The sequence below is a fragment of the Gopherus evgoodei genome, chromosome 16 (assembly GCF_007399415.2).
Source record: "Gopherus evgoodei ecotype Sinaloan lineage chromosome 16, rGopEvg1_v1.p, whole genome shotgun sequence".
Lineage (NCBI taxonomy): Eukaryota > Metazoa > Chordata > Testudines > Testudinidae > Gopherus > Gopherus evgoodei.
The window spans coordinates 25,623,679-25,644,929 of record NC_044337.1 but is presented as its reverse complement, the minus strand read 5'-3'; the positions used below and the strand labels follow the sequence as shown (position 1 = coordinate 25,644,929).

At 43.2% G+C, this 21,251-nt stretch overlaps 1 protein-coding gene across 1 annotated transcript in view; it reads right to left on the bottom strand.

The window, feature by feature from the left end:
• The window catches only part of LMX1B (LIM homeobox transcription factor 1 beta), a 127,094-nt gene extending 106,217 nt beyond the window's left edge, over nucleotides 1-20,877 (bottom strand). The window contains exons 1-2 of the mRNA XM_030535574.1: nucleotides 20,739-20,877; nucleotides 20,005-20,191 (exon numbers count right to left, since the gene is read on the bottom strand). Of these exons, the coding sequence (XP_030391434.1) occupies nucleotides 20,005-20,191; nucleotides 20,739-20,877 (326 nt within the window). The remainder of the gene's footprint in view (nucleotides 1-20,004; nucleotides 20,192-20,738) is intronic.
• Nucleotides 20,878-21,251: the final 374 nt, after the last annotated feature.

Below are 21,251 nucleotides of genomic sequence, written 5' to 3'. Positions count from 1 at the left end.
TCTTCCTAAAAATTAACAGGAGTTGGCCTAAAACCAAAGAGCAGAAAATCAAAGCACCCTCCAAAAGCAGGTGTGTTGGTTACTGTTGATTACATCAGCTTTTAGCAAATTCTTTTTATGAAATTTCAGCCTCTGTCTGTACGAGGATGATGCTGGATTGAAAAAAACAAAGAAAAAAACAAACCCTCAAAGCTCCCTCCCTTTCCTCCTTTTCTGATTATCACTTAAAAATAATTAAAACAAAAAGGAAAAATTAAATAAGTAAATCCTCCCAAATGCAGAATTCAATATTTTCCTGATTTCCTTTAAAAAAAGCCCATAATTAAAAAAAATTATGCAAACCTACTGAGAAGCAACTTTTCAAATACCTGTGGTTTCCCACATTTTCCAAGAAAAACAAAAGAAGATTTATAGTTGCTCACGTTAAATCTGAGAGGCTAAACTTTGAGAGACATATTCGCCCACCTGCTGCATGTGTATTAGTTCTAGCTGAAGAGAAGTCAATAAAAATGAAGAAAGAAGAATTTGCAGGGCTGGTTAAAGTAATAAGATTTGTTTCAGTGCATCTGATCTTTAGACTAACAGACTTCCAAACAGTTGGACAAGTAAATAAAGCACCACAGGGAACCGCTAGTTGAAATAGGTTACCACAGGGATACGCACAAAGGAATTCCCTCTACTGAGAAAAGACTGGAGCTATGAAACTATAATACCAACTATTGGGATGAACTGTTGCCTTCCATGACACTCGGAGTAAATTCTATAGGTATCTGCTCTTTTAGCACTAAGTGATAAACTCTGCATTGAAATTTTTAAATGATAAATCCATTAATAATTACTGTAAACAACAGTAATGTTCTGCAATTCTCTCGGAGTCTATGCTGCTGAAAAGATCATTTGCCCTGATTTCCACTCATGGAATCCTTTTCTGGACGGGGGGATTTAAGGCAGTACAATGCAGCCTCTCGCTACATGGTTCTAACATGCATGGAACAGAGGGAAGCCTCTGTTTTTAAAACCTATATTTTCTCTAAAGAAATAAAACTTTAAGAAATGAATACATTGATACTTCCACACCATTTTGGGGTATGCTCTGCAGTAACTGTACAACTCCCACTGGCTTGAACATGATAGTCAATACAGGTGACACAAAATAAGATACATCAAAGGGATGTGGAACTCACAGCATACAATGCTCGGGAGTGGAATGTGTATACACCAGACAACACTCTACTCTAACAGTGCAGGGCACAAATACTGCACACAGCAGAAGACGTCCCACGTTCATCCAGCTACTAGGGGGTGGAGGTGACTCGGTTGTAAGGTGCCATCTGAGCAGGACTTCTTTTCTGTGCTTGACATGAATAAGGGGATTAGGATGGCAAGTTTCCGTTAGCTCACTCTATCGAACAAAAGGCCCTGAGGTTTAGTGTCACACTGCCTGATAAAAGTACAGGAGCCTGTCAATCAAGGGTTTTCTAGGTACTTGTGTTAGTGACATAATCTTATTAGAAGATAAACCAGTGAAATCCTTTTCATGATGAAAAGTTACATTTAATTGCTCCTTTGCTTTTCTTTTCTTCCTCCTGTTCATTTGGCCATTTAACTTTCGTAATGTTGGATATTACAAGAGTGCAGCAGGCACAAAGATACAAACTAGCTGATGAATTATCCAAGCTAAGGCCCCTTTCCACACCAATAAATAGCTCTAAGGCAGCATGAAGCCCAGCAGTGTGCGTGCAGGAACAGTCCCTACGGGGGTGTGAAGTCTTATCTAATAAGTTAGCGGAGGAACTCCTGCACCAGGATGAAGCTGGGTGTTATACCAGTGGGTTCAACAACAAGACAAGCTAAGGGCGAAATGGAAGCATCTAAGCAATGAGCAGAAGGATGAGTTTTAATTTCCTGGTAAAGGATCAGCCCAATATTAACCATTCACATTTGACCACTTTGCTTTCAGCGAATTTCAGGCACTTTTCTGCTTCACAGAAGGGAAGGAGATCCTTAGGTCCAGATTTGCCACTCTCACACCCCGCTGTGAATCAGCAGAAAGGCCAGCAGAGCTGCTGGGGATGATTTGCCTCTTGCACAAACCAGGAGTAACTCCACTGGTGTTGAGTGGGGCTCACAAGTGAGAGTCAGAGGAAGGTCCGACCCTCTGTGTGTAGGGTGACCAGACAGCAAGTGTGAAAAATCGGGACAGGGGATGGGGGGTAATAGGATCCTATGTAAGAAAAAGACCCAGAAACTGGGACTGTCCCAATAAAAGCAGGACATTTGGTCACTCTATCTGTGTGTCTCAGTGGCAGAGTAAATGGATCATGGGTGGGGGTAGGGAAGGGTTACGGTGAAGACGCAGCTCTTGTGTCATCAAAGACAGAGTGTGAGCATTTCAGCTCTTACCGCGGGGAGATCTCCCAGGCCTGGGAGGAAGCCTGAGGGATGAGACGCATGGAGTCTGCTGGGGAAAGCGGGACCAGGCAGCGTGTTCCACCCCAGTCCCCCCCCCCCCACATGCACAGTCATGATGTAAAGGGCCCGGCTCCAGTATTGCTTCTCCCGGACAACCTCCCACCCCCACCAGGGACTGTTATCATGTGCAGGGATATGCTGCTGGCTGCTGGGGAGAGCTGCCCATACTACCCCAGATCTGCTAGGACACTCCCTCCACAAGTCCCTGGTGTTAGCTTGGTGCCATAGCTGCCTGGGGCCAGTGGCAAACCCACATTCAGAGGGTCCATTTGAGCACAGCTCCAGTGGCCATCTTCTCTGTCCCCCATGTCTCTGCACTTACTGGGTTCATGAGTTATATGGTGCACAAAATGTAAATGTGTCTAGTAAGAACTGATTGTAAACCCTCTCAAGGGTGATGCTCTGTGTGCATGCGCCCTGCAGGTCTACACTATTATGTTGTGTGCTGTGTGCAGCTGTCTTTGTAACTTTCTTGGCTGATAGTTAAACATTAGCAAGGCCAATACAAGGGACAACAGCAGACAGGGTTGGGCCCTGTGAGACGCTGAATACCCTCAAATTCTGTGATGTTATCAGGAACTGGGGCCCCTCAGCCCTCTACAGGATCAGGCCAATATTATTAGCAGACCTCAATATGCTGATGTGTTTGCTCCGGATCGATCTTTCAATGGGAATCAGAAAGTGCAGAAACGCATGAAGATTTAAAACCATTTTGAAACTTATCTGAGTATTTTCAATATCAGGATGAAGTCTGTATTCTTATTTTAACTGGACTGATTCACCCTTCCCTAAACTGAAAAGCAAGAGTGGGTCTCTAGGAAACTAAAATGGATGTATCATTCAAACTAATCTTGCAGAGAAGAGTCATACAGGTTACAAATGCTCCGATTATTGCAGAAAATTTCTCTGGAAGGTAGACTGGCATTAGCACTCAATCCAATAATCACTTGTACATGTGAGTAACACTGCCCATGTAAACAGTCCCATTGAAGGGACCTTCTCACAGGAGTAAAGTTAAGCACATGCAGAAGTGTTTGTAGGATCGGGGCCCAAACTAGAAATTATGGTTCCTGAAATAAAAAGTGAGATCACAGAAAAGTCTTGATTAATTACATGCAGATTGATATTCCCAATAAATTATTGTTACTGAAAGAGAATGAGTTTTAAGGGAATTGCACAAGTATGCAATTCCAGATAATTTAGCCCCTCACATGTGAATTGTTTAAAGAGAAAGTGAATTCCATTCATTTCATACATACAGCTGTCTCATTTTACCTAAATGCACGATTGACTGAACTTTCTCCTGCAGTATAAAATAATAATCTGAAATGGTTTGAGATGTTAGTTCAATTCTCAACTGAATTCACATATGCTCACAGATTAAAAAAATCCCACATCATTTATTCAAAAAGCTGCAGTTTGCACTGTAGAATCTTGTACTGTACTTTCCCTGACTGTTCAAAGGACTAACAAAGATTTCCAGCAAATGTCTTAATTCTTTGCTTTTTAACACAAATGGGAGGAGCAGGCTGGCTGATAGAACAAAACTGCTGAAAATTATCATGTAACATTAACCAAGCCACCAGTAGCCAATAAGTTGGAGGGGACAGAAATCTTTAGATTGCTGATCACATTCATTGACATTCCATCAATGCCACAACAGCAGAAATCTAACTCAAAGGCAACTTTAAGGCATTGTAATATATTTCAAATTAAATATTATTTCTGAATTTCTTCTAGAGAAAAATACCAATGATGTTACCTTAATTATAAAAGTACTTTTCTTCTCTTCCATCTCTTGTGTATCTTTGCACAATAACTGATTTTTTTTTGCAACACTCTAATGGCACAAAGTCAGCAGAAAAAGCTTTCAAATCTGTAGTTTTGTGTTAGATTAGAGTTTTCAATTAGTAAATCGAAAAAGTAGGTTGAAAACCATTTGAAAACAGACTGTTCCCTGCACACGCAAAATTCCCACTGATATCCATGTAAGATTCAGGACAAGGGTTTTCAGGAGAGAGATCCAAATCAGCTATTTAAAGTCCAGCCTCCATTCAAGTTGCTGCACTTAGCATGCTAATCAATGAAATATCATTCCTGTAAATCAAGGTTTAAAGGATCTCAGTGCAGGAGAGAGGAGGAAAGAACAATGGAAGACCTAATACAGAAATTTATTTTTACTGTTCAAACCTAAGCAAATCCATGAAACCATTAGGAAGTGCTGTCAACCAGGGTTTGAAATCGAAGAAAGTAGCCATTCAAAGCACAGTAGGCCCTTATAAACAGTTAATCCACGCAGCTGCAGTAGTTAAAGCAAACACACTACCCTTCACTGCCCCATCAATTACACATTCCCAGAAAAATTACACAAACTTTGTAGGATTTTTCTGAGAAGATAGATTCTTTTGGAGACGTGAGGTCAAGACAGGGCTGTTTAAAGTATATTATTAACAAATAAACATTTATTGCCAAAAAACCCTATAGGCCTTTGGGGAGGAAAATTGTGTTATTTTTGGCATCAAATGACACAAGCCATTTATGACATGAATGGCTATCACCAACCGACTGATGAAATGGCAAATGTCTCCCACTTAACTTCCCCTGGCTTCCTGAATCAACTTTTTCAAACACTTTTTTCTCTCTGAAATGGCAATAAACTCAATGTCATTTTGGTTTTCTCTGTTCTAGTTATTTCAAGAGCTGTAGCTGGAAAGGGTTGAAGGAACTTCCAGATGGAAGCTGAAGACTCCCCAAAGACGGGTAGGGTGATGAAAATCACATTGTTAGGAATTGAGGCTATGCATTGCCCTTGTTTATGTGTATTCTTGCTTGAGTGACAATTTGCAATTGGTTTTTAAATGGCTGGGTGAAAAAACCTGAGGTTTAATTGTGGCATCCAACAAATTGCATGTTGTAGCTCATGTCATTGAATGTATCCGCTGTGCACTCTGACAAACCAATGCCAAAATATGAGCTGATTTTTTAAGTTGAGGAGGAGGGGGAGGAAAGCCACAAATGTAGCAGGCTTCAATTACCCTCTACAGCCAGGATTCCAGGATTCTTAAGATGGGTATGAAAGAAAGAAAGAGTTTGCTGACTTTGGGCTTGTTTTACAACCTAGCTGTAAGGTAAATAGCAGCTCCGTGAGTTCAGCAGCTAAATACTAGTAAGTGTCAACAGACTAGATACATGAAGTAGTATCTTCAATGTCTATGCACTCCATCGCCCTGGTATTTCCTTCAGAGAGAATGAGGGGAGCAGAAACCCCGCTCATTTGGGGCAGATCGCTGCTTGAGACAGACTGGCACCACGGAGGAAACATGCTGACCCCCTTGATCAGTCTGTGGGGAGAGAGTTGGGCTGGGAGAAGGCAGAAATAGGTGAAGTCTGCTCTCCAGGGCATCCCCCTGGAGTCTCTGGGGACTTTCCCAAGTAAATTAATGTGGGCTACATCAATGTTAATTTACTCCACACCCCCAAAATTCCCTGGGGGATTGGCCCAGGCATGGATGATGGACTCTCAGGGGACCATGCTGACACAGGAGGAACATGCATCACGTTCTGTGGGATTTCCCTAGGATCCCACAATATCCATCCACTGCTCAAGAGGTCCCCGGCTGGTGGCCAAATCCACTTCACCATCACCCCTCACTGCATGACTCAGTCGTAACTGTGCAGCCCCCCCCAAACGATAACCCTCTTGTAGCTCTTGCATGGCAGAGCAGGATGTGGGTCTGCAATAAGAAGCCAGTGGTGGCATAATGAGCACTGTCCTTAAGAGTTCTTTAAGTCATTCTGTAAGGGGAGTTTCCTATTATTACCAATGAAATAATTACATTTATCTCTACATGTGTCACATACTATGCATAAATCCTTGGCACTATGAGCTGACAGCACTAATTTTACCTGCCACAAACAAAGGGGCTTGCAGATTTACATAAACAGTCGACATGAGGAGTAAGTAATGATATCAGCAGAGCACTTCCAAGTTCTCTGTCTGTGCACCTCTCTCTAGCCAATTTTCTCTCAGAAAAAAAAAGTTTAATTTTCTTTCTAACTTGGCAACATTTCATAACTGGCACTAAATGATCAGCTCATCTCAGCTTCCATGTCCAACCCCACGGCACTGCTGCACGCATGCAAGACCAGACATTCATCAACTGAGATGCAGATGTAGGACTTTGTAAAAACTGGTGCAAATACCCGTGGTCACATACATGCAAAAAATAAACACTCATGGCTGGAGAGCATGCGGCCGCAACACTGTTACTGTCACAAATTTGTAATTTTCAAAGGAAAATTGTGTGGGTGCTTCTCTTACAGCCCTGGCAAATGGTGATAAATGAAATCATCAGCTAAGTCATTTCTTATATATGTGTATAAATAAAAGCAAGAATGTCTCCAGAAATTACAATGCCTCCAAGTGTTTGGATTAGAAAAAAGTGAATCTTAGGAAGAATAAGAAAGAACCAGCCCCTGGGAGCAAAGCGATACCTAGGAATACAGAGGCAGTTCCTTGCTAGACTCAGGGAGAAACACACTCTATGAAAATAAAGCCCAGGGCAACTGTTTGTGCCTTGTCCCAGAGATCCAAACAGACAGGAGCTTGGCTTTACCGATAACGCAGCAATGGATTCGGCTCATGCCACCCACATTTCGTCATTGTTTGCCATCAACTCAGCAACAGGCGTGTTCTAAGCGGTGACGTGGAGCTGTAGGGCTGGAGTCTCGCAGCAGGGGAAGTAGCAGCAGCCAGGGCCCTGCTGTGTAAAGCTGGCCAAGGAGCCTCTGTTACCCCTGGGCCTGAACCGCTCTTCTGGCCTCAAGGAGGGAAAGGGCCTGGAGGAGTGAGGGTCTGTTATACCCAGTTCTTCCCGGTGTAAAGCTCCTGAGGACACTACATTAGTGACGTAAGTTAAAGTTGTTTCTCTGCAGCTTTAATTTACACCAGGGCCAGAAGGCTGAGACTCCCCACCAGCCTAACTGGACCCTGCCAGCCTGGGCACAGTGAAAATCAAGCCCATAATGCTTAGACAAACTCAAGGTTACTATGAACCTGCTTCTCCTCTCAGAGCAATTTACACCACTGAAATGCATTGCAGTCACCGGTATTGTACAGTGGCATGAGAGGAGAATTAGGCCCAACCTTTCTTTCCTTTAGATGTGCACCTACAATATGAGCCCATACATGCTGTTCGTTCCATCCCCCTAGCTTCAGGGTTTCATACTGCCACTCAGCACAGCAGAATCTAAGCACCTTCCCCATATAATTAACAGCAAAGTCCCTAGTGGATTTCCTGGAATCTCTGGCACTTCCCACTTTTCAGGTGTTTGGGGTATAGTTATTTGCTTTTTTTGTTCTGTTCTGTTGTATTGGTTGACTGGCTTTTACTGAGCCTTAATCATCTTTCACCACTGTTGAAACTACACACCTGTAAAACTAAAATCTGAAAATGAAAAATAAATCATTGACAAAAAGCAAGAAGCATTTATTTTCTTGAGTGCTGATCATCTGGGACATAAAGTGACATTGTTAAATAAAATTAAGAGAATCTGATGTATAATCATCACCATCATCAGCCCCTTGTGCTTCTATCAAAAGATCTCCAAAGTGAGCCAACACAAGACCAATGCAATACTTAAGTCTCACTTATCATGGCTTACGTGGGAGTTAAGTGGGGCACTGGCTTTGTGCTGACCCTCTGCACAGAGGTGACCTGCACCCAGAGGGGGCCATCTCTCTCTCTCTAGGTTTTATCTTGCGCTCACCATCAGGCTGACTGTAATGTTTTAGAAACCTTAACAAACGTAGCCTCAGTGAACCCCACTGTGAGGTGGGCCCCAATGATCAGCATTCCCACTGTACCTCCACAGAACTAGGCACAATCGAGATAAAGCGACTTGCTCAGGGCCATACAGTCAGTGGCAGAGCTGGGAACAGATCCATGTTTCCTGATCCCCATCCCCGTGCTTTAGCCATGAGCCAGGGCACACAGCAGATAACATTGTTTGGAAGCAAACTGCAGGCAGACAAATGAGAAACAATATGAAACAATATGAAAAAAGAAGCTTTACAGCCTAAATTGCTAGTATTTGCATGCCCATATGGGACCTGATTCTGTTTTCCCTATTGAAGTCAATGGCAAAACTTCCATTGTCTTCAACATGAGCAGGAGCAGGCCCCCAGAATCATACTCCACAGGTGGAACTTCTCTTGTCTGCTGAAGAAGCTCTGTGACAACACTGAGGGTAACGCATTGCTCGCAAGCTTAAAGTTGTAATTAACACTAGGTGTTTTACCTTACAAAGAACCCAATCCTTTATGCCCCTAGCAGCCCCACTCATTTATCTCTAGGCATTTATATCCTGTAAGTAAATAGACCTTGCATGATACTGCAAGCCACTGCATACCAGAGAACCTGGCTTCAGCGGCACTACTCACAGGAGTCATGTGAATAAGGATTTACAGGCTCAGTCAGACCCTAACTTGGCCCAATGAACTGGTAGCACAAATGGCTCTAAATAGCGAGTGTTTTCATATGCTGATGATTACCATATACGGAATGTGCCACTAACCTCAGGGGGAACACAGCTCAGAACGCACACCAACAATCTGAAGACTGCTCTCTAAAATGATTGCAAATAGGTGTTTGATTGCAAGCCCATCTGTATGTGCAAACCAGCACAGACAGACTACACTGTCTGCAAAGCTCATTGTAGGATTATTACCATCTCTGAAAAGCAAATGTTTTCTCACATGCAGAGATGCAAATGCAATACTCATGATGCCAACACAAAAATTACTTCTGAGGATTTCTGAAAAATCAGCAGATGATGGATATACCCCCAAATGAACATGTTAGTTACAGAAATTAAAAGCCCTATGCCTATGCCTGTAGGTCCTCACAAATCCATCTAGATCCAGCATGGATTTGAGGGCATATAATCAAAGTGTGGTACGGCTGCTGAATTAATGACTGATTACCACAGATCACTTACTACATTTAAATGTATGCAGAAGAGCTTGAGTATTTGTGGATGTCGCTTGGGTCACTGGTATATAGAAGAAATGGTTGTATTTCATTGTAACAAAGTTTGGGAGTTGCCCCAAAGTGGGAGTCAAAATAGTTTCACTATTCTGTATTCATTTCTTTCTCTCTGTTTTTTTTTGCTACTCACTGTAATTTCATAATTTTCTACAGTACTTTATTTTGATTTGCTAAGAAATCTGTGTCTTTGTGTGGCGTAGGATGCATTACTTATCATACATACATAATACCAAAAGGAAACTCCAGCAAACAGAAGAACTCCCAGGAAATGGATTAAAATTATGACACACTGAGGAAAAGTTTGAATCAGAAAATCTGCTAAATTATGCTCCCACGGGGAGCTGCAGGAATAGAAAATACCATATGGTATAAAATGTTAGCTGTAAGCAAGCCATTAAGTCAAGAGACAGGGTCCGGCGGGTTGAAAACAACTGTGTTGTGGGGTGGACGTTAATGAGAACGATAACCTTTCTCTCAGGAATGAATTTTGCCATGTCCAAAGCTGCAGCCTTAGGGCTCAGCCCTGCAAAGGGCTCCGTGCCCTCAGCTCCCATTGACTTTGAGGTACTGAGCACTCTCATCTCTCACTGAGGAATCAAGCTCTGAAAGAACAAATGTTTCTCACTGACACATTTTTGTTACTTCAATGACATGCTATTCCTGGTCCCAACTTCCCTATCATTACTAGTTGCGATTCACAGCCATATATGACTCACAAGAATCATATTTTGTCACTGATCTTCAGAAATAGCAGGGAGTGCATTTGTATTCAAGATGCAACTAAACAGAAACACAAGGAAAGTTTTGTTTCCGTCAATCTGAGAAAATAATTAGCAACTTCCAGACCTGGTAGGAAAAGCTTTTAAAGAGTATTATCGTTTTCTGCTGCAGCCTCCAATTTGCATGTTTACTATCCCAACCACAAATGTGACAATTGCAGTGACATTATCAAGAGAATCAATTATAGAAAGATTTTCTTACCCAAGGTAAGTGATGCTCCTGATTATACTAAAGGACACATACTATTTGCTTTAGTCAAGCAAGCTTCCTAACTGAAGTCATTTACGAGACGGATTTGGTCCTCAGCACATGCATATAAATTCCATCAGCTCTAACAGAGAATATATGTGTGCTCTAGTACATTATAAATAATACACTCATTACAGTAAAATCAAAAGCCAGATTCTGCCCTTTGATACACACGAATGGCTCCTGTTGAAGTCTATGGGAGTTCCACGCATGCAATTTCGTCTCAAAATCTGTAGGAAAAGATATTGTCTAGGTGAGGGGGGAAAGGGTGTATTTCGGAAGCAAAGTAAATAACCTTGATAATGAGAATATATTCTTCATAAATGTGTTAGCTTCTGATAGAAATGCCAGAGTCTCAAGCATTATAAAGTCCCTAAGAACTAAGGTATTCAGTTTTGCTACTTTCTTAAATTATTTTTTAACCATCAACAAGTTCTGTACTCAGATCGCTGTATAAGTTCAAGAATGAATCATACTAACAAAGTAACAATCTAGGAATAATTATATTAATAATTTTCTGTAATACAATCTTGCAAATGTCTACTCACTTGCCCACGGCAAATAGCTATTTTTGATGGGTAAGTAACATACTCTAAATTTTGTCAGTCATCATGATAAAAGGGAAGCAAGTAGGTTTTGAACTGAGGTTTGTAAATTTCCATTACGATTTTGCAAAGTTGTTCTAATACATCCTTAGCTCTTTGGGAAACAATCTTTTATCTCTTGAAAAGATATTGCAAGTATCATACTATATGAACTATATTTTATTATAAGACGGGTTAATTCTACATACTGTGTATTAAACTGCATAACCTGCTACAAATAATACCTTCTAATTACAAGGTGTTTTGCAAGTACAGTAACTGTCAGGTTAAAACACATTTACCATTGCTATTTTCTTTGTATCTGTTTGTATAAAGAAAAAATAATTTTTCAAAATATAAATATATTCAGTAGCAAGTGGTGTTTATTTTGCAAATCTTTTTTGAAAACAGCTTGTTCATTTCTTCCAGAGAGCAAACATCCTCATTCCCCCGCCACCATCATTTTTACAATAATAAATTATCTTTACTCATCATAAGACCTCCTGATGCCAATGCCTGGGCCAAATCTCCTTGATTGCATTAAGTAATATCAACTGGGCAAGGTGCAATGCTCTAAGCAATTTCAGACATACCAAAACCAAAAACATCCCACAACCAGCCCCATACTGAATTTGAGAAATATCACTCTTGCCAAAATAATTCCAGGAACTCGAAACCAAAACCAGGGTTGCTAGCTTTAAACAAAACAGACTATCAAATATCCGCCTCAAACTGATCCTGAATTTAAAGAAGCATCTAGAAATTATGGGACAATGTGCCTGAATAAGGTAAGCGGGATTTTGCCTATTAGTACAAAGAATATAAAGACTACAGAGATTTTTACTGAAAAACAAAAGTCAGATATTTCTGACCTAAAGTGATCTGTCTTCTTATCTCCTATGTTCTGCTCCCTCAGCTCAGAGACCTAGCATGGCCACTTTCAGCATTTACCTTATATTGATAGTTGCAAGTCAAATGTATTTTTACCCAGTTTCTCATAGAGAAAAACCTGAGTTCATTTCCCAAATGTTACCAATGCTGCCGTAACGCCTCTTGTTGGGAGCCAACTTCCACGTGGTTCGCTGTTACATTTTTCAAAATGTCTTAATTCAGAGACCACTTCTGGCTTCCATAAGATTCCCATACTATCCTTTTTTAAAAATGCATTTTAAGTAATAGGTTTAGGCATCTGATACCAGCATTGTAGAGTTTCAGAGTCCTGTCCTACAAATAGATTTTATCATAGTTAGCTGCCTACTTATTATATTTCAAGTCAGCTACAGAGATAGGGTAGTTTCTGCTTTCTGTTACACCAGTATAAATCCCGAAGAACTTTACTGACTTCAGAATTTGGCCTCTAGCTAACTCAGCTGTCAAGTTTCACACTATGCATGACTAACCTTTTCCTTTGTGTCAGAATAAACGCATGCTTCTTTTTATATTTTGTAGGGAAGAAGAGACTATCATTTCATTAGGAGTCAAACTTTGCTTTGAGAGTATAGCAGTCATCTCAAAAACATGCCAAGAAAACCTTTATACCTCACCATCCAAGAGAAAAATGTGGTTTGGGTTTTGTTTTGTTTTTAAACTAGAAATTACTGCATAATTCATTGCTCACTGGTTTTTATTTTTTACTACTTAATAAACAGCATGATATATCACACAAAGCAGAGGAGGAAAATGTAAGAATATGAAACAGTTTATCTGTAGTTATTTTGCAGACACCCCTTTTGGTTTGGTATAACTATATAGTGGAAGCCAATGTTATATGCTTTTTATTGTCATTCATTAGGGGTTAAAATCAACAGCCCACTTGTGACTTTACTTCCTCTACACAATGATCTAATTCAGGCCAAGAAGCACAAAATCACTCTCTAATAAAATTATGAAACATTATTGAGCTATACAGACATTTATAAGCCCTGCACAACTGCCATGAAAACTGAACAGCATAAGATTTTGAGGTGCAAAATCTACTTGCCTCCCCTTTTCATGATAATGCTAAAAGAATATTTTACTAGCTTCCAAAATTACTTCCTTTGGCAAATCAGCAGAGCTGTGTATGTGTGTGTGTGTGTGTGTGGGGGGGGAAATCTATGCACATTTATACACATTACACAGAGAGAGAGAATGTTTATATTTATATATTGATATTTCATTACACCTACTGAGGGCCCAATCCTCATTCCCTCTGCATCCACGGTAAGTGTGCCGGGAATGCAAGCTTAAGCTCAGAATGAACATACTGTATACTTCATTCAAATAGAAGGGCAAATATTAAGCACACTAATGTTTTGCTTCACCTTGTTATGACATGAGGTACGGTAAGCAATGAAAAGCAAACACTTCCTAGACAAAAATTCATAAAAACGTATCTCGTAAAGAAAATTACTCTTCACTTAAATTTGAATCATAATGGTAGAATGTAAAAAATATATCTTTTTCTCCTGGACATTTCACCCCTGTTATATTTAGAAGTATTTAATTATTACTAACTATCCCTCTATAGTCCAAGTCCCCGTGGCAGCAAGCATTTTAAGCTTCATAAATCGTTATATGCTGATCGATGGGGAGATGAATATGGATGGGTCACACAGTTGGAATGGAAATAAACCAATAACATAGTTAATCTGAGAAAATACAGTAGGATTCATATATTTTACCATGACCATGATAAGTTATTTATTGTTGAAATAATGTCATGTATGTTTTTTACCTGTTTCAAATTTCCCCATTTTTTTTTAAATCACTTGCTCTCTTAACAGAGTATGAACTATAGATATCAACAATATATTTCAAAGAAGAATATTTTCACAATGGATGTTCTATATATTGGTTATTCTTCTATATACAATTAACAGTCAAACCTTAGAAAGTGTCCATTACTCCTAATTCATATAATTGTACATAACCCACATTATATAAAAGTCTTCCTTCATATTTTCTGCCATAGGTAAGAATAATTATGTTGTTATTAATAATTTAAAACTCCAGAAAAGTTTCAATGAATATTTTAAAAAACAGAATTGTCCCCTCAGATTAATAAATCCTGCTGAAATCCATTTCCGTGCTAACATTTACTAAAAATATCCTCTAAACCAAAACTTAGTCTCCTTGATGGCTCTGCTGGTACCATGCTTTCTCAGAGTCTGTGGAATTATCTTCTCTGTAACCTTTTATACATGTTACATGGGGATGAATTCTTGCTGACACAGCAGCAAGTTGAGGTTTTTCTGCCTGGTCTCTGGCTATTCCGGTGACGTCATTGGGAGAAATAACAGTAACATTTCCTAAAAGCTCCTGATGTCTAGTGCCTTTGTTTCATTCAGATTTAGGAGTGGAATTGTTTAGAGGTATTATTAAAAACTAGTTTTGCAAAACATTTTTAATGTGGCTGATTGATCTGATATACAGGAATGTTTAGATTTTCAGCAAAAGTATCAGAGCATTTAAAACACTTTTTAGCATTTTAATGGATGCCATAAATTAATCATTATCTGATATTCTGGACATATGCATATACTGCTCCTGATCTCTGAGCTTTGATCAGCATTTATGCTGTTTCTTAACAACAGCCTAACAAGGAGTACTGCCAATCTACCAGAAGAGGTAAATAAAACAGACTGGGATGGCATTGCTCTGCCCAATTTTAGCTTGTTCAGATTCTGAAAATTTGTACTGATGAGTGCACCGATTAAAAGCATGTGAAACTGAAAACAAATAGAACCTCTCTATTAGTAAACAGTTAGGATCCCTACTACATGTAGCTGAATCCGAGAGCCCAAGTCACCTCTTGTGCCCTGAATTTTGACTACGTATCACTCTCAGGATATACATGTTTTCTCTCTGGAAAATAAAACAACATTTTAAAAAATGGGAAACATTTGCTACCATGAAGCTTTAGTTTGCTTTCAATTTAAAAAATATTTTAACTGGAAAATATGTTTGACTGTCTCACTCACCAGAGAGAATTTGCAGAACCCGGAAAGGCTAAAATTTAGGGCAGCAATGATATCCCATTGCACTTCTTTTGCCTCTTAGTCATGCACTGGCCCTTGTTGATTTCACAGAAAAAAAATCAGCATAATCACTGACAAACAAAGACCCAGAGATCTAGAACAGCATCAATACATGCGGCAATGTTTCTTTTCCGGGACTGAATAAGAATGCTAATACAATGCCTGATATGTCTTGGTACTTTGGATAAAAATCTAAATATTTCCCTTTCTTTCCCTAAACAAAATGCAAAACCAATTATTGAAAAATATGGAATTTTAACTAATGAGGCTGTTTGGCTGCTTGTATGTCTGAACTCCGTTAACTGTATTCCTTGACTAAATGAATTCCTTCACTACCTTTATTTCCAAAGCTACAATCAGAGTAAGCGTTGTTCTACAAAGAATATATATAGCAACTAAGCTAAATCAACCATCATACCTTAAAAGATTAAAACTAGATGTACAATTACAGAACATTACCAAGCAGCAAGAAATAAGACAATATTTATGTAACCCTGAACACGTAGCTCACAGCAAAGCAGGAAAATATAATCACAGTTAAATGAAGGGAGGAGAGCATAAATGGGAAAACATTATGCTGTTTACAAATTACCAATGTTTTTGTAGCAGAAAACACTGTTGTAAATACTACAATTAGTAATTTCAATAGAGCAAATAACCTGCACTAGATTTTACTGTTGCAAAAGCTGAAACATCATTTTTGTTTTTTGGTTTTTTATTACTGATAAGTATTCGTTCAGCACGTTTCTGTATATCAGCGGGATAACTAATTTTTTCCAAGTTCAAAGTATCACCTTTGGGCCCAATCCTGTCACTCTTCCTTTGGCAAAGCTCACATTGAAGTCAACAGTTTTGCTTGAGTTAGGCTAGCTAGATCCCGCTCTCAGTTTCTGCTACAGCACTGTGTTGTCTTCACTTAAACTACTTGCAACCAAATGCACCCCTGCCCCAACAGTAACATAAAATTTTTGCACAATAAATATTTAATGTCAAAATCAAAAGATCGGTCTGTACTATCCACCTCCAGTAAATATTTATAGAATGGAACATATGACCAAGATGCTGAAATACACAAAGTCACAGACATGCAGCCCCGTGATGTAGTGGAGATATTCATGTAATACATTTCATTTATCATGCACCTTTGACCACTTCATTCTGCACCCTGGCCACTAATCCATCTCCCTCAGTATTTATTCTAACATTTCAAACCCAAGTACAGCTGCAAACTGACACCATTTTTATTTTAAAAAAAGAAAATCAACCCACCAGAAAAAAAAAAGTTTCCTCCTTTCCCCACAAACCCCAAATTACAGAGGACAGGCAACAATAATTCCTGACCCTGTGGAAGTTTTAAGGTCTGATATCTGACCCTTCAGAAGCCTGCTTTCTTTGGAAAAAAGAGACCCAAGTTTTCCAAAGATACACATAGCACTTGATTATAGTCCAGGGAGTTCTGGAGAAATCTGGTCTTTCAATTGCATTAATACATACAGAAAAGATATTTTCAGTAACTTTTAGTGATTAAGGAAATTTTGGAAATCTTTCTTTTTTTCTTTTAGCCATGTACGTACATGGGATTTAGGGTAACACAAACATCTGACTTTACTGATACTATTCTTCATATCCCTTGAGCTGCAATTTTTTAAAAAAGTATCTCTTAATAACATGTGCGTATACATCATGGCACGTTCTGGCGGGATGTAAAGGTTTGTAGCGGCTTCAATTTGAGATGATGGCACAACTCACTCATAGCTTCACCACATATGGGCAACACAACCCTCCACACTCTTGCTGCTAAAATTTGTGCACACACCACATGACCAAGGAGGTGTATGTAGTTATTTTTACACTTTAATTAACAAGAATTACTAATAAGAGAAGATTTCCAACAGCCTAAAACACAGCTGCCAGAGGAAGAATGGAAACAATATCAATTTAATTTCACATGCTTTCTCTTTCAAATTTAATAAAATTTCAGGAAAAAATCATTTTGATTTACCATGTCTTCCCCCTACCCCCCTTTACTATTAACTACTTCTGCTGTCAGTCCTTGGGGGCACACACAGCAGGTTATCATGTAATGTCACACTAGGTGCTGTGATTCAACAAAGGCAAACATGTTGATATCTTTTTATTGCTAGTCAGCCTGGACACCCTTTTTCCCCTCATACAATTAGAATCCTTCGATAATACCTAAAATTCTAAAGAGGATTTATTTCTATTCTAACAAAGAATTTTTGTTCATAAAGGGACAGTCCCCCCTTGTTTTGTTTTCTAAGATATTGTCTTCTTGCAAAACTCTGTTATTTTACACAGACTGCAAAGGGAATCATCTTCTGCATGCTGCTCCTAACACTTTTACATTTCAAAGAATTTTGTGTGGGTATCCAAAGGAGTGTTTCTTAATTTAAAAAAATCTTGAGAAGTATCTTGTTTATTTATACAGTCAGATGTTTCATGGATCTGACATCTCTATTAAAACTAAATTCTCTGTAACTGTTACAAAACGGGAACATGTGAAAATATTAATACTTGTTAAAACCAACCCCCCCAAAACGAATCTGTGCAGTTCAGTAAGACAAGGGCAGGCTGCTATTGTTTTCCATATAGCAGTATCTGGGTCTGTTGAAGCTTCTTTAATAACACATGGTTAAGGCTGCAGTATGAAATTACACATTCTGTTGTAACTCCTAAGTAGGGGCACATCCATCTAGGCCATTCATACAGGAGTTATAACCCTAACAATATTTCTACTCAGCATGTCATGTTAGCATTTACTGCTAGTTTCCATGGAGATGGATTTTCATGCTGTAGCTATGAAATGCACATTGTTGCCACTAAGGCACTTCAGGCCCTATCTGGAAGCCTGCTGAATGCCTGACAAAAGTTGATGCAAACCAATAGTTGTTGTTCTTTGTTTGTTGCCAGACTTCTAGCAGAGCCACATTATGTCCTAGTGATTGAAGTGCCCATGTTCAACCCCCTCCCGACACAAAACTGACTCTAAATTTTAGTGACAAGCATGAAGTGGCTTTTGCGGGGCGGCCAAGCAGCTAAGCGGGGCAGGAACTTTGCGGCAGAAGGACATCGCTGCTGGGGCGGGCTGGTTTGCATACAAAGCCCGACATTTGGGGAATAAAAGGATAAATAAAGTCAAGTCTCTCGGGAGGCAGGAGGCCAGGAGTGGTGCACGGAGGCGTCTCTGGAGCCTCTGGCTCCCGCCGGGGCAAAGGGACCGGCTCCGAGGGGCCGAGTCCCCCCGCGCCCCGTCCGCAGCACATCGGGGGCTCGCCTGCGGCCTTTGCGGGAGGCGGGCGGGGCTCACACGCCCTGGGGCGAGCGGGCCCCCAGACAGCGGCAGTGACCGAGCCCGGCCCCACTGCGCCCGGAGCTGGCACCCAGGCAGGCCCCGCTCCATGGCAGCGGCCGGGCAGCTTCCCCCGGGTCTGTCCGCTGAGCCCGGGCTGAGCCGCCGCACTAGGCGGTACGAGGGGCCGGCCTGGGGCCTAGCGCTGTCCCCGGGGCACCCTGGAGCCCGCCCGCTCCGTGGCCCGGCCCAGAGAGGCGAAGCCCGGCGGCTGGGCCCGGCCCGTCCGCTGCTCATTCCCGGGCTGGCGGGGACCGGCCCGCGAGCCGCGCTGCCCGGGCAGGGGCCAAGCGCAGCAGGTGGAGCTTGGCAGGAACCTGCCCTCGGGCAGGGACCGCTGCCTGCGGGTTTGTGTGTTCGAGCCGATCCACCGCTGCGGTGCCTCGGCGGGGTTGTGCTGGGCGGCTGGGGACACCGGGGCGAGTCCAGGAGGCAGGGCTGGAGACCAGCCGCTTCCTGTCCCTTTAGCCAGGGGAGTCTCTGCATCCAGCGGCTCGCACTCAGCCCCGGCCGGGTAGCGCTGGCTCTGCCTGTGCAGCCTTCCCCGGAGCGGGCTTGTTCTCTAATGACACCAGGGGCTGCCGATACTTCGCACGGTTTCTTAGGAACGATTTTTCGTTATCTCGCAACAAAAGGCCGGTGAAAAACCCACCTAACACTTCACCCCACAGCCCGATTACTCGGGTTTAATTCCTGTGTTAAAAATCCAGCTACAAATCCCGTTTGTGAAATGCCTCCCCGGGATTCCACTGCTCCCTTCTGCACCCCCCGGGTCTGCCGGGAGTTTCACGCCGTCTTCACTTAAGCAGCCCACGGTGTTATTTATTTCGAGTTTTTTAAATAACGTTTGGAACAAACTGATTTTAGAACCAATATTAAATTCTTCAAAACACCTAAAACTGCCGCGCGGGGAATGTTCCACTGAAAGGGCATTTCTGTTCTTCAACCCGAGAATTATTTACCCGCGGTGCATTTCCATCAAAACGCTACGAATTCCCGGCACGAATTTCAAACGATTTGAGCTGGAATTTAGCTAGGGCGCTAACTAACCTACCCCCTTGTCATTCGGACACCAACCGCGGTGTTATTTAACATTTATAAAACCACCCGATGCAAACTCCCTTTGCTAAATGGGCAATGGAGTATTTAACTCTTATCCGTGACTAGTAACCCCCCCTCGCACATTTCTAGCTTGGCCATTTGAACCCGAACAAATCTTTCTGGGGTCCGGGCGCGCGGCCCTTGGCTGGGCGCTCTCTGATCACCGCACCATTAGGGGCTTGTTCTGGTTTTCGTTTGAAAACTTTTTGGCGTTTCCCACCAAGGCAGCAGAACTCTGTGCGAGGCTCCCGGGGACCCGGGGCAGTATGTTCCGTCCCCTGTGCCCAGCGCCAGGCCTGGCAGGCGCGTATGGCCCGGCGAGAAGGGCCCTGAGCGCCCCCGGGGGCAGGCGTGCGGGGCAAGGGAGAAGGGTGGCTTACTGTTGGTAGTCCTGTTTGCAGTACAGTTTTCGATCCCGGAAGTAGCAGCTGGTGGTGAGGGCTTGTTGACACACTGCACACTGCAAACACTCTTCGTGCCAGGAAGACTCGTTCACTCTCATCAAAAAACGGTCTGAGATCGGCCGCTGGCAGCCCTCGCAAACCGCCTGGTTCTGACACTCGGACCCTAGAAAACAGCAAAGGGGGATGTGAAAGGCATGTGCAGATGGCTCCCGAAACGCTCCCGCTGCGCCCCAGCTCGGGCTCTGCCAAGCAGAGCGCTGCCGCGGCTCGGCCCGGGGATCCGGGATCCCCCCTTCCCCAGGACCGGCTCCCATGAAACAAGATCGCGAACCAAACTCAAACCACCGCGATTTCGTTTGCGTCGGGCAGCCTGGGCTCGTGGCCGGCCCCGCTTCCCTGCTCACGACTCTCTGCTCCGCGCAAAACCGCCTGGGGAAGTTGCAAAACCCTGGAGCGGGGTCACCGCACAGTCTGCGAAGTGCGTGTGGCGAGTCGCGGCCCGCGGGCGGCAGGGCCCGGGCTGCCCGCACTCAGCGCCCGCCCCGGCTTTGAAGCAATAGGAATTTCGGTCATTTGAAACTTCGACTCCCGCCGAAGTCCGTCCGTGAACCCCGCGTCCGCCTGCCCGTGCTGGCGGGGGGGGGGCGGCTTCCCTGGCGCGGCGCGGGGCAGCCGGCGGGACGCTCGGCCTGGGGCACAGCTCGACTCACCCAGCAACACGCCCAGGGCGGCGGCGCCCGAGCGCAGCGGGCGATCTTCCACTTTGATGCCGTCCAGCATCGCGGCGCGGTCCGGCGGGCCCCGGCTGAAGCAGCGGTCCAGGGACTCGGGGCCGGCGGCGATGTCCATGGGCGGGCGGCCCGGGGCCGGCGGGCGGGCGGCCCGGTGCCGGCGGGGCGCGCTGCAGCGGGAGGGAGGCGGGAGCCGCGCGTGTCTATCGGGGGGGCAGGAGGCGCGCTGCCGGGCCGGGGCCGGGGCGGAGGCTGCTGCCCATCGGTCAGGTCATGCTCCAGCCGGCGCCGGGCGGGGGTCACCTGCCGGCGGGCCGGGGCGGGGCCCGGGCCGGGGCCGGGGCCGGCGGGCGCCGCGGGAGATCCAGGGCAGAGGCGGCCGGGCTCCCCGGGCGCTCCCCAGTCACTGTGCCCTGCCGCGTCCCGAGGAGCCGCTCCGTTTAGAGCGGGGCTGCGGCGGAGGAACACACCCACCCGCGGAGCCGCCTCACC